The sequence below is a fragment of the Anas acuta genome, chromosome 20 (genome assembly GCF_963932015.1).
Source record: "Anas acuta chromosome 20, bAnaAcu1.1, whole genome shotgun sequence".
NCBI lineage: Eukaryota > Metazoa > Chordata > Aves > Anseriformes > Anatidae > Anas > Anas acuta.
In genome coordinates, this window is record NC_088998.1 from 1,609,146 (window position 1) to 1,621,707 (window position 12,562).

Genomic DNA, 12,562 nt, shown 5'->3' on the forward strand with positions numbered 1-12,562 from the left:
ATGCTGTCCCTGGGAACAGACTCATTTTGGGCAAAACTTTCTGTTACTGGCCTCAGCCTTTAACCCAGGAGCATCTGGCAGCTGCTGCATCATAAAAAGCAGCTCAGAAATTCATGGAACTAGCCTTTTCCCATCTTTAGCTATGCAATAACAGGATTTTACGCTCCTTGGTGAAACGGGAGGAGCCTGGCTCCACCAGCACTGAGAAACATGCCATGAAGAAAAGGCTACAAGAAATTATATTCTCCTTTTATTTACCTATGACCATGACAATGTATTTTTGCTAGCTGCAGAGATGCTTCGCACTGTAAACTGGGCACCCGGACGCATGCAGTCCGTCCAGCTCCGCCAGGTTCAGCAACAACCCCTGCGTCTCAAAACGCAATATTTTTATCCAGAGTAGGGAGAGCATCTGATTCACAGAGCTGCTTATCTCCATCAGCAAACCCTCTGTCGTCAGGGCAGGATATGTACACCCAGGCTCCCCCAGCGGCCCGCTGCTAGGGAACGCTTTTTTTCTTTTTGTTTTTCTTTTTTTTTTTCTTTTTTTCAGATAAAACCTGCAAACTTAGAAAATGTTGCACGCACTCATAAAAGAGAAGGCTTCCGCTCCATGGGAGAACGCCGCCGCGACACGCACAAATATTGCACTTGTAATTTCGGAACGGGAAAGGACACGAGGATTTCCTATTATACAGCAATGCGTCCAGCTACAGGAGGTCAATAAATAAACCAGGAGGCAAGGGGTGGGAGCAGGAGGGTCGGCTGCACCCCTGCGGTGCAGGGCAAGGACCCGCCATGAGCCAAGGAAGCGCCGGGCTCCTGCGAGTTGGCTGCTCTGGGGGAGCCAGGAGGCACCTCCAGCAGGGGAAGCGCAGCAGCACCGCGGGGACGCTCCAGTTCAGAAGTCTTTTGTCCAGGGATGGTGCTCACTTCGGTGATGTCTTCCCCTTGCCAGAGCCCTGCACAAAAGTCTTCCTCCTCCCTCCTCCTCGCCGAGTTGGGATCACTCATCGCCTTCCAGCGATGCTCACAGCTCAGGCTTCACAGTAGTCTTGTGGGAGCTTCCCTCCTGGCTAAAATCCATGCCGGAGCCACCCTGAAGGCGTCGTACCAGCGATGGTGAGATGGGGTGGGTGATGGAGCAGTACCAGACTGCTTGGCTTGTTGGTCCCCTCAGCCTCGTGCTCGGTGGCTTCGGCTGCCCCACGCCCATCGGCCGCAGGGGTACGGCTCTCGGGGGCACGACCAGCAGCAGGAAGGCACGCTCCCACCGTCCCCCCGGCGAGGCCACCACCGCCGGTTCCATGTAAACACACAGCTCCCAGTCTGCCCCGAGAGAGTCCTTGGGTCTACAGCGGGGAGCTGGCTTTCTTCTGGTTAATTATGTCTAAGTACAAGTCAGAGCGCAGGAAGCGGGGGTACGAGTCCTTCTCCATCAGTCCGTAAATCCTCTTCTGCGCCAGGTCGAAGCAGCTGCGGGTGATGTTCTGCAGGTTCTCCTTGGTGTGCTCCCGCGTGTACGAGTCCAGGTTCACCTGTGGGAAGGGAGAGCAGCACCGTGAGCAGCTCTGCATGGCCACAAGGCACGGAGCCACGCGCCAGGGCAGGAGCCAGCCTCACCTCCTTGCAGGACTGGATGGCGATGTACTCCGCAAAGATTTTCTTGGCTTTGGAGACCATCTTGGACTGGGATTTGATCTTCTTGTACTCCTCGCACGCCAGCCAGAACTCCAGGTTCTCCTCGCTGAACTCAGTGCGCAGGAAGGCCCTGAAGGCTGCGAGCCCATCTGCGGGACAGACACACGGCTCTACTCACAGAGGTGCAACCTAAAATCCCTCCCTGCATCACCCCCTAAAATATCCCTCCCAAATTCCTGTGCAAAGCAAAGGGTGCAGGCAGCTCTGCCCAGCCTGGCAGCGCCAACGTGAGTCACACGTGTGCTGAATGCCCAGGTCTCAGCCCAGCACACGGAGCTGAGAAGCAGAGGCTCGGTGGGGAGCGGGGGCAGCGATGGGGACAGGACCCCCCTGCCATCCCCACGGGGATGTCAGCATGATGTGGGGTGCCCCAGCTGTGGTGCATGGTAGGGCAAGAAGGGGAAAGGGTCTAAACCAGCTCCTGCTCCACAGACCCCAACCTTGCACGCAAATCGGAGACTTTCCCTCGCCAGGAGCTCCCCCCCTCAGCTCCTATAGCAAAGTCCCCCCCAGCCTGGGGGGAGAAAAATGGGTACAGGAAAAGGACAGCTCATTGCCAGCCCCCTGCTCCCCCCTAGGCACAGGAGGGATTAACAGAGGAAATCCCAGCTTTCCCCATGCACATGCCTGGACATTCCCTGGTGGCAAAGGCAAACGAGAGGGGCAAACACTCACATTTGTGCAGCAGCAGCTTCTCCAGGGACTCCCCCCACTTGAGAGCTTCCTCTGGTGCAGGCCTGCAGGAGAAGGGCTGTGTGTTGGCAAAGCTGTGGCCGCTGCCTGCCACACGCTGCCCCCACTGCCCGGGGGCAAAATCCTTTCCAGCAGCAGCAGCATCACAGCCGGCATCGGCACCCACAGCACACGAGCAGCCACAGGCAGTGGCTCTGCTGGAAGGAAAGCTCTGCCTTTTGAGTGGCAGGAAGAAAATCTGATCTACCGAGGGCTGGCTGGGCAGCTGTGGCTGGGCGAGCACTGGAAAAGCTCGGGACAATGCCCAGGAGCTGCGTGACAGCAGGGATTTCAGACTCCCCATTCAAGCCGCTGCGCACGAGGCCGGGCAGGGCTCGTCTCCGGCTGCTGGAGCACCTCCAGAGCCAAGCGGTTTCCCAAAGCATCCTCCAGCCAGTTGAAAGTTTCACGTACTGGGCAAAAGCACGGAAATTTCCAGCCCGAGCTGCTGCTGTGCTACTGGCACAGGGCAGGGACCTCCCCGCTGCCTGAGGGGGTTATTCAGCCAAAAAATGTTTTTAACACAGCTCTGGCTACACGAGCTGTTTCCCGCAGCCTCCCCCCAGCCTGGGTGACCACCCCGGAGGTGACACTCAGCCCAGCCAGGGCTTGTCCCCAGCCCCCGTGCACCTGGGTGCTCCCCGGTGCCGTGCCCCACGCCCCCCGCCCGCGGCACCTACTTGAGCGACTTGAGCACTTTGTCCAGCTTGCCGGAGGGGTTGGCTCCTGGGGACTCGTTTCTCCGCCGGAAAATCCCCAGCCGGTTCTTCATGTCCTTGGCTCTAGAGAAGAAGAGCGAGCGTTAGGAGGCGGGCAAGGTGGGGCGCACAGGGCACCCAAGGGTGCCGGGACCCGCCGGCAGCCTCGTCTCGCCCGCCACCTACTCCTTCATGGTGTGCCGGCGCTGCAGGCTGCCGTTGTGCGGCCGCTGCACACCCAGCAGCATCTCGGCGTGAAACTCCAACGGCTGCGGCTTGGAAAGGTCACGGAAAAAGGGCATGGCTGTCGGGACGGCGGCTCCCGGCGTGACCGGCCCGGCCAAGCGCTCGGGCGCTCTGACGCCGGCTCGGGGCCGTGCTCCTGCTCTGGGCAGCGGGTGCGGAAGTGGGAGGGCTCAGCACGGGCGCTGCTGCGTGGCGTGGACGAGGCGTGGGTGAGCAAGGGCTGTGTCAGCCCCGCCGCTGCTTTGGGCGGCCCCGCCGTTGCTGGGGAAACTCAAGGAAAGGTGGAAAAAGCAGCGCCGAGGGCGGAGAGTTGGGGCCTTTCAAGGGATGGCGGGGAAAATAATCGCGGCGGGGATTTACGAGCGCTATTTATAGAGCGCGGGCGTCCTGGGGAATGCAGCGGGGCCGGCAGCGGGGCTGAGGAGGGTTCGGAGCTGAGCGGGGACGGCAGCGCTTCGCTGTGTCCCCTCTGCGGGGCTGGGACCCTCTGGTGCTCACACTTGTCTGGTGCCAGCCTGGAGTGGGCACGGCCATGGGGACATCTCCGTAACGGGGTGGCTGGGACATGCTGGTGACCCACAGCACTGGCATCGCCACCCTGCATGTGTTCCCGGACAGACGGACACACGTGCACATGGGCACGGGGCTCCCCGTTTCCCCAGGAAGCTGCCACCAGCACAAAGCAGAAAGTTTTGGCAGCTGCCATGGGAAAGGGCCCAGCCCTGCCAAGGCTCCCAGCGGGCAGCGGAAGGTGGCAGAGGTGACGGGGCGAGGACATGCACGGACGATGCTGTCCCCTCGTGGCACAGCTCCTGCATGACACCACGGTGCACAGGGGACGCACAGGGGACATGCGGGGTGATACAGGGTGCTCGTCCTGCACAGAGGACAGTGAGGCCAGCAGGGTGGATGGAGCCTCAGCGTGGCACGGCCGGACAACCCCAGCCACCTCCCACAGGTCCCACATCGCTGGGTGCCCGCAGGAGCCACCCCTGGACGTGTCCTGAGCCCCACAACGTACCCAGGGCTGGCTGGGGACACACGGGACATGGGAGGGTTCAAGTTGCCCCACTCTGACCGATGCTGTCCCCAGCTGCTGCCAGGCACCATCACAGCACTAACACAGGACAAATGGATCCAGGCGAGGAGCCTCACGCTCCAAACCCCATCTGCATCCCATCACCGCCCCACCAGCAAGCCACCGCGTGGGACAAGCCACCCCACACAGTTCTGAGCAACAATTTCAGCACTGTTCCCAGTTTAGCAACACGGCCACTGCAGCTGGGAGCCTGGCGGGGCTGCAAAGCACTGAGGAGCCCTTGTGTGTGCACATCCGTGCGAGGGAGCAGCACACGTGGGCTGCCCGCCCTGCACAGCCCTCTGCAAGGCGCCGGCCACCCGCAGCGGGCAGCTCCGCAGCGCCGGGCTGCAGGTGCTCACCGGCAGAGATCTGCCAGCTGCAATACGCCAGAAGGCAATACCCAGAGGAGTTCCCACATTTAAAACCTGCAAGACACCGCTGTCTCACTGCTCCCTTTGCAGATGCTTGTAAATAAGTAACAAACAGCTCAAAACCTGGTAGCATCAGCTGTGGGCATGCACAGCCCCCAGGTGCAGCCAATCTGCAGCATAAGCTGCCACGGCAAAAATACCATTTCATAAGAAATTGCTGCTTTATGTCTGGAGTCGCCCCTATATAGGGATCTGCCCTCAGCACAGCTGCGAGGCCCCGTCCAGCCCCGTTTCCCCATGCCGCATCCAGCCCTGTCCCTGCAAAGCGCATCCCCTGTCCCCGCAGGGAGCTCCGCTCCTACCTTTCCAGGTATTTCTCGGAAAAGTCCACCATGGTGTGGTACATCGGGGAGCGCCCGCGCGCGAGCAGAGACGGTGCCAGAGAGGCGAGTGCCGAACCCCGGCCACTTGCACCATAAATACTCGTGGTGGCCAGCTGGCCACCCAGCCGTGCAGCCAATAGCCGGCTGCTGCGATGCGCCACCGGCTGCCTCAAGGTGAGCACAAAACCCTCCCTGCACCCGCCCCCGGCCCCCCGCCGCCCCGATTCCCCCAGCTCACATGGGGGATGTCCCTGCTGCAGATGGCAAGGGATTTATTTTAATTTCAAGTGTCTGGAGTAAGGGGGGGGGGGGATAATGAAAAGAGCTAAAAATAGGCAGCTGCAGCACTGCGTGGGAGCGCGCGGGACAACAGTGCCGCTCGCTGGCAGCTGCGTGGCCGTGAGGCCGTCGAGCCGGCGCGTGCAGCCGCCCGCCGGGGCAGCCGGGGCAGCTGCAAACACGTGTGGCTGCTCCTCCTGCCCCGGCCACGTGCAGCGGGGTCGGCCCCGGGCCCCAGCACCCTGCGGCCACGATGCCCCGACGCATCCTGCCTTGCGAAACCGGAGGCAGCTCGTTCCAAAACAGCCCTGCCGGCACGCCAGCCTCCAGCAAGCTGCAGTTGTGATCGTGGGAAGCAAAGGCCACAGCTCCCTTGTCCTTGCCCGGATCAGCTCTGGGACACCCCAAATCCTTACCAGCAGTGGCAGGGCTGTGGGTGTCCCTTGGTGGTCCCCATGCTCGGGGCTGCTCCCACCATGCTGCCAGCGTGCTGCGATGCACAAGCCCCACAGCCTGTCCCTGCAGGGCGAAACCTCCTCCTGGCATGGGGCCAGCAGGAAGGAGGCCCCCAGGTCACGTTTCACAACTCACACATCCTCTGACCGAACCCGGCGTGGCCAGAGAGGAGCTTTGCTGGCCCCGAGGAGCTGCATCCCCATCCCCCCAGCTCCTTCGTCCCGTCCATCAAAGTAACACCAAGCCACGGATGCTCCCCGCCAGGCTGGGCAATGTCCCTGGAGCGCATCCCACCTCCTCCCCGAATATCACAACTATCTGAAACCATAGCTTGTGCCCATCTTTGCTGCTTTCCTCCTGGCAAAGCTTGGGTGAATGAGATAGGGGAGACCCCAAAGCTTTCCCACATGAGCAGGGCTCAGCCTGGGTGTTTGACCATGGGAAGCAGCCATGGTATAGTCCGATGCCACCACGGCGTGACACTTACAGGCTCCTGCTCCTTTTCTTGCGGGAGGTCTCATCCCCTTCATCACAGCTGCATTCGGCGTCACCTCCGCTCAGCTGTAGGGAAGAGAAAAACAGCGTCTGCATCACCATATGGTACATGACCATGTAGGTGCCAAGTGCCACCACAAAGCCCTGCCAGCATCTCCTATGAGTCCCCGTGCCCACACAGCAGCCACGTGGCTCCTTCCCGCAGCCACATCGGGCTGTAGCAAAGTGAGGGGAACCAAGCTCCTCTCCCCTCCACCATGGGAACCTGCATCCCCCTGCCCATCACACCCCCAGCCCACAATGGACACCTCACAGGTGGTGGCCCGCGTTCCCCTGTAGTACTGACAGCAGCACCTCCCGCAAGGACACCCACATCCCCCTTCCCAAAGCTTCAATCCCAGCTGGGCTGGGCACCCAAAAGAAACTCAGGGTCCCCCGGAGAGCCTCAGCCAGAACTGAACCACATCATGGCAGCTTTGGGGAGCACCCAGCGGTTCCTCTCCCTGACCACCACCCTGGGGTGGCCTGGGCAGACCAAGGGGACCTCGGAGGGGCTGCAAGGTTGGGGTGGCACCAGCGCAGCCTCTGAGCTGTGAAGCCCAGGGCCAGGCATAGGGACCCCTTGGACCACCTTCGCTCAGGGGCTTTGCTACTTCACCCATTACTGAGCACGGCTGGAAGGGGCTCACGGCCAGCCCCACACCCAGCCCAGCCCCACACCCAGCCCAGCCCCACACCCAGCCCAGCCCCATGCCGCTTGCTCAGGGCGCTTTCCAGGATCGCTGTCCCGCAGCCGTGCCGTGGGAACCAGCTGCGCAGCCCAGCGGCCCTGGGCTCAAGACTTTTGACACTTCCTTCCATTCTGCGCCCGGGTTTCCGGAGTTTATCAGCCCCAAACAATGCGGCCCCTGCAAAGCGCCTTCCCCCCACAGATAGGGCCCGGCGGGCGGGCCGGCCAGGGCGACGCGCAGCCGGGGCATGCTTCCTGCCATTGTCCGGAGAGGCCCCGCTGCGCTCAGGGACAAAAGGCAGCAGTGGCAAACCTCAGCCCGAGGGGTCCCAGCGCTCCCGGCCACAATGTGCTCCTAGAACAACAGGGCCCCGACCGCGGGAAGGAGGGGAGCAGGGATCCGTGGGCATGATGGTGTTAAAAGGGACAACAACGCGAGCCCCTCCGCAGTGCTGCTGGGGAATAAAACGCAGTCTGGTGGACACAGCAAGGCCACTGGGTGCCGTAGTCCTGCAGGCATTGCTGGGGCTCGGTGCTGCTGTGGGAGGGGATGCAAAGGGGAACTGGACATTGTACGCAGTGTCCTGGTCTGGGAAGCTCGGAGGGTTTCATTGGACTCCTCAAAATGCATAGAGCTCCAAAAGTCCCTCCCAGAGGTAGGAGGGGGAATGGCCGTGGCCAAAGCCCTGTGCACAGAGAGGCAGCGTGGTGGGAGCAAGCTGGGGGACCCGGGGGGAGGTGAGTTGAAGCAGCAGCCATGCAGAGCTGGACGGAGCCGCTGTAGGAACAGGGACACCCAGAGCTTCCCTTGCCAGCACTCTGTCCCCTTCCCTGCCTTGAAAAAGTCCAGTCTTATAGGCACCGGGGCTGTTTCGTTTGGAGGAGCTCGACTTGCAGCCTGGTGCTGCAGCAGCCCCTTGCTGCCAAGCTGTGTGCTCCCAGGCTGCATGCACAGCAGCATTGTGAAACCTGCCTCGTGCCATGCCGGCACCTCAGGAGCCTCGCCACCATCACCACCACCACCACCACCACCACCACCCCTGCCTCTGCACCGAGCAGCACAGGTGTCCCTGCCACGAGGGCGTACTTCTGTATAGGATCTGGGAGCCTCCCCAGCCCCAGAATTGCTGGCACCAGCCTCCAAGAGGGTTTGGGCTTCCCTTTTGCACAGCAGCCCCATCTGGCTGGCCTGTCAGCCCTATAAGAGCTCTCACCAGCCGGCCAGGGTGCAGCATGCAATGTGGTCCTGAGCTCTGCATGGTGCTCTCAAGCAGAGTGACATGGTCCTGAGCTGTGCAGCAAGGTCCCAAGCCATGTGGCAGGGTCCCAAGCCATGCAACATGGTCCTGAGCCATGCAATGAGATCCCAAGCTGCGCAACAAGGTCCCAAGCCATGCAACACGGGGCCATGGGGCCAGCTCCCGTGTGGTCTCTCGTGTGCCAGCACTGCTCTCCCGGTGCCTGATGCACGGCTCCTCCTCAGCCTGTTTAAGACTTGGATGCCCTGCAAGGATCAAAGCCCTGCAAGAGGCTGGTTAGGGCAGAAAGACACCCAGCTCCCGGTGTCCCTGAGCACAGCGGGGACTCCCTGTCACTGAAGGCTCCCTAGAGCCTGGCTTCTCCCTGTCCCTGTCACTGTGAGCAGCATTTCACACATGCAAACACCCATGTGTGCCTCTCTTTGTGGATCTCAGCAGATGGTGGCTTTTGCGGGGTCCTGTGGGCTCAGGTGGCACCATGGGGATTCCCACCCTGGCACCAGCACATGGTGACATCCCCAGGGTGCTGAGTGTCCCCCAGAGCTGGCACTGGGGACCTTCCTGGCCTGTTGGACACCAGCTTTGCCATGGTCACAGAGAGAGGACCCCCACATGGGGACACCTCCACTCTGGGGACATCACTCATCCCCAGGGCCAAGCAGGACCCGGCCACCCCACAAAGCCAGCACCTTCCACGTACCTTCCTGTGACCTGAGAACAGCAGGGTGAGCTGGTGGATGGAGCCGCCGTTCTTGGTGAGCTCCTTCTTGAGGGTCCTGGGGGAGGGCAGGGCCCAGTGGCCCTTGGTGCCCTGGCTGTCCGAGCAGTTGAGGGTGGTGTCGGAGGTGAAGCAGTGGCTCTTGGCCTCCTGCAGCAGGCTGCCCTCGCTGTGGGTCCGGCGCCGCAGGGAGTTCTGCACGCTCAGCGTGTAGACGGGCTGGCAGCCCGACGTCTCGATCATGCTGCTGCGCTTCGCCTCGCTCCTCTCCAGGTAATTCTCATCGCTGTCATCGTCCTCCTCCTCGTCGTCGTCCTCCTCCTCATCCTCCTCCTCGTCCTCCTCGTCCTCGCCGTCTGTGGTGCCACCGGCCGTGCCCGCCGCGCTCTGGCTGAAGGTGCTGTCGAGCCGCACCTCGGGGATGATGAAGGCCGGCAGGGCGCCGTGCCGCTCCTCTGCCCGCTCCGGCTGCTTCTCTGCCGGGACAGGCCCCTGGGCAGCTGCCGGTGCCTCAGCCGGAGCCGGGGCCTCTGCGGCTGGAGGAGCTTCGCCTGTGGCCACCTTCCCATCCTCTGAGTGCATCTGCCCCGGCTTCTCAGCGTCCGTCTCCAGCATCTGCCCAGGAGATAAAGAAGGATGAAGGCAGGAGCATCCCAGATCTCTCGCTGGCCACCCTCCCGTGTAGCCTCTCCACTGCTAACATCCCAACCACGAGGCTGGCCCCAAATCCCACAGCCCTAACAGTGGGGTGGGACGGCGTTGTCCCCTTGTCCCCCCCCAGTATCCTGTCCCAGTCCCGCTCCCCAGAGCACCACGGCCCCCTGTGGCTATGGGGTGGCAGTGGGATGGGGCCACCGAGCTCCGTGCTCCAGCAGCACCGTGGGTGAGTGCGTTTGAAGGAAACCAGAGGTCGTGGTGGCTCCACCACAGAGGCAGAGCTCAGAGCAGCATCCTTACCCCCACAGCTCCCTCGTCCCTTTGGGAGCAGCTGAGGGGCTCAGCAGAGGCAGGGAAACGCAGAAACACTCACCCAACAGCTCCAGCCCCTCCTGCCCTGCATTATTAAGGGCAGGAGGGAAGTGCCGGGCTCTGCTCATCGGCCGATTGCCCAAGGCTCAGCCCGGCCACAGCCCTGAGCAGTTCGGCCCCCCCGGCCGGGTGCCATGGCCACAGGGCTCCCCATGGCCACGCGCTGTGGCCTTGCAAAACCACAGCCGCTCCTACCAGCTCTGGTCAGTTTTTTAAGCCTTCGGGGCCGTCTTTTTCCAGCAAGCGTTGCCCTTTCAAAGGCAAAAGCCTGGAGTAGCCCAAGGGAAAAAACCTCCGAGGACTTTTCGTGAGCCATAGGAGCCTGTGACAAGCTTCCCTGCTAGAGCTGATCCTGTCCCCCGGAATTTCCCTCGGCACGGATGCTGGGTGAGCCAAACGGGCAGCAGCAGCTCGGCAGGGGTGAAGCAGAGAGAAAGCCCCCACCCCGGGAAGCGCAGCCCATGCTGGTGTGCTGGGACAGACACGGTTATACAGGACCCCAGGTAACAAGGCGCACAGCAAAAGCCATTACCGCACCCCAGATAAAATCTGGGTGTTTTCAAGATCCCAGTGGAAAGCAGAAAGGCAGGGTTAACAAAGCCACCACCATCATATAAATCAGGTTTACTCCAAAAGGAGTTGGGAATTAGCCCATCCAGCCAAACATCCCTGTGCAAAGAGAGGTGAGGGTGCAAAGACCACACAGCACCCAACAGCACCCATAGGGACCTCCTAAAGGGCCCCAAAAGTGAGCCAGTTTTCCAAAAACTGTTCAGGCTCAGCTGCCCACAGCCAGCTGCCACCTGGGCAGCACACAGGGCAGCTCGCCCACGGCTGCCCATGCCTTTGTCATCCCCAGAGCTGTCCCCTTACACCTGTGACCAGCTTCATCCCCTCCAGCCCCGACTTGCAGCAGCCAGCAATTTAGCATCATCTGAACCGCCCCAGAACAGCTGGATTTGGGGGGAGGCACAAAGCAAACACTGGATTCACCCCATCCTTGGGGCTCTTTCACTCCCCCAGTGTAATTTCTTGCAAAAGGGGATGTTTCCAGACCTGCCGTGCAAGGACGCTATTTGCACCAGTGTGTGTTTTACTGATGCTGTTTATGTCTTATTTGTATTGCAATCACTGTCATCATTATTTCATGAAATAATTAGAGGAGAAACCCACGCAGCCCTGCAAAGCCCTCCCTGTCCCTGACAGCTCCCTATCTGTTCTGTCCTTCTGCTGAACGTTTCTGGTTGCCCACATCTGATAAGGCCCTAGAAGGAAACGAACAGGCTCCTTTAAAATGAGAGACATTTGGGAATTAAATTAAATCCCTGCACTAATTCAATCAGAGAATCTGCAGCTCTTCAGCGGCACAGAGGATGTGAGCAGGAGACTTGCCACCGAGTGAAGGTTTCATCTCGGTTTGAAAGCATCACCAGGGCTGTGAAATCCTGTCCTTGCAGAAGAGCCATGGATGAGCTCTGCTGAATGTCACCTGGTGGTGGGGAAAGGCAGGGAAGGATGGGACAGGAACGTGGTCGTGGTTGGTCAATGAGCTCAACCAGGGCTGGAGGCACCAGGGACTGCATCAGCACAGAGCCAAGGGACACCTTACTGGGCAAGGCCAGTTTGGGACACTGAGGACAGAGCTACGACCAGGCTTCCTTCTCACCATCATCATAGCCAAGGGGTCCAGGAGGAGGCAGGAGACGGAGGCAGTGTTGCTGCTGTCTCAGCAGGGAAGGGAAGGGGACTGAGCCAGGGAGGCTGAGGAGCTCCCCTGCCTCCTCCCCAGGGGGCCTCACACATCACTCTTTCAGTTTCTGCTTCAGACTTCATTGCCAAGGCAGCATGTCCCAAGAAGGGGAAGAGAAACTAGAAGAAAGAGCTGCCTCCAAGCCCCAGCACAGCTTTCTGGGGTAGTGTTAGGGAAGAAGGCTTGCTCTGAGATCTACCGAGTCCCTAATATTGATTACCCCATTGACCAAAACTCAACACACCTCCAAAAAGCCAGACTTCGTCCTGCCTACTCCAGCATCTTCACCTCCACCCGCTGCCTGGACTCCCTCTGCCTTTGAGCAACTCTTCAGTCACTGCCACGGCGGTTTTCCTGATGCCGAGACGGAGGAGAATGCCTGCAAAGCTCTGCTCTTTGGTCTGCAATTTGATCCAGTTTTCCTGGTTGCTGCTGCTCTGACGCCAGCAGAGCGACCTTCAGCCAGCAGATGTGGGTTTGTCAGCGCGGCCTTGACTTCTCCAGCACTTCTTTAAATAACATGCCCTTTGTGGTGGCCCATGGCTGGGACTTCCAGCTGGGAAAACACCGGCCACAGTGACAGCACAGCTGTGAGATGAAGCCTGTGCTGGCCTTCCCCTAGTGCTGCCAGTTC

General features: G+C 60.7%; 1 protein-coding gene across 6 annotated transcripts in view; it reads right to left on the reverse strand.

The window, feature by feature from the left end:
* Positions 1-228: 228 nt before the first annotated feature.
* Positions 229-12,562, reverse strand: part of RGS3 (regulator of G protein signaling 3) — a 78,115-nt gene continuing 65,781 nt past the window's right edge. For 4 of the 6 annotated variants that reach the window (XM_068656809.1, XM_068656810.1, XM_068656812.1 and 1 more), the window contains 6 exons: positions 9,132-9,764; positions 6,435-6,508; positions 3,114-3,215; positions 2,377-2,438; positions 1,624-1,790; positions 229-1,538 (listed from right to left, as the gene is read on the reverse strand). In XM_068656809.1, coding sequence (XP_068512910.1) covers positions 1,353-1,538; positions 1,624-1,790; positions 2,377-2,438; positions 3,114-3,215; positions 6,435-6,508; positions 9,132-9,764 — 1,224 coding nt within the window. In that variant the 3' untranslated portion in view covers positions 229-1,352. Of the gene's footprint in view, positions 1,539-1,623; positions 1,791-2,376; positions 2,439-3,113; positions 3,216-3,317; positions 4,050-5,191; positions 5,346-6,434; positions 6,509-9,131; positions 9,765-12,562 lie in introns of those variants that run through there. The other 2 variants (XM_068656814.1, XM_068656813.1) reach the window with 2 other exon arrangements.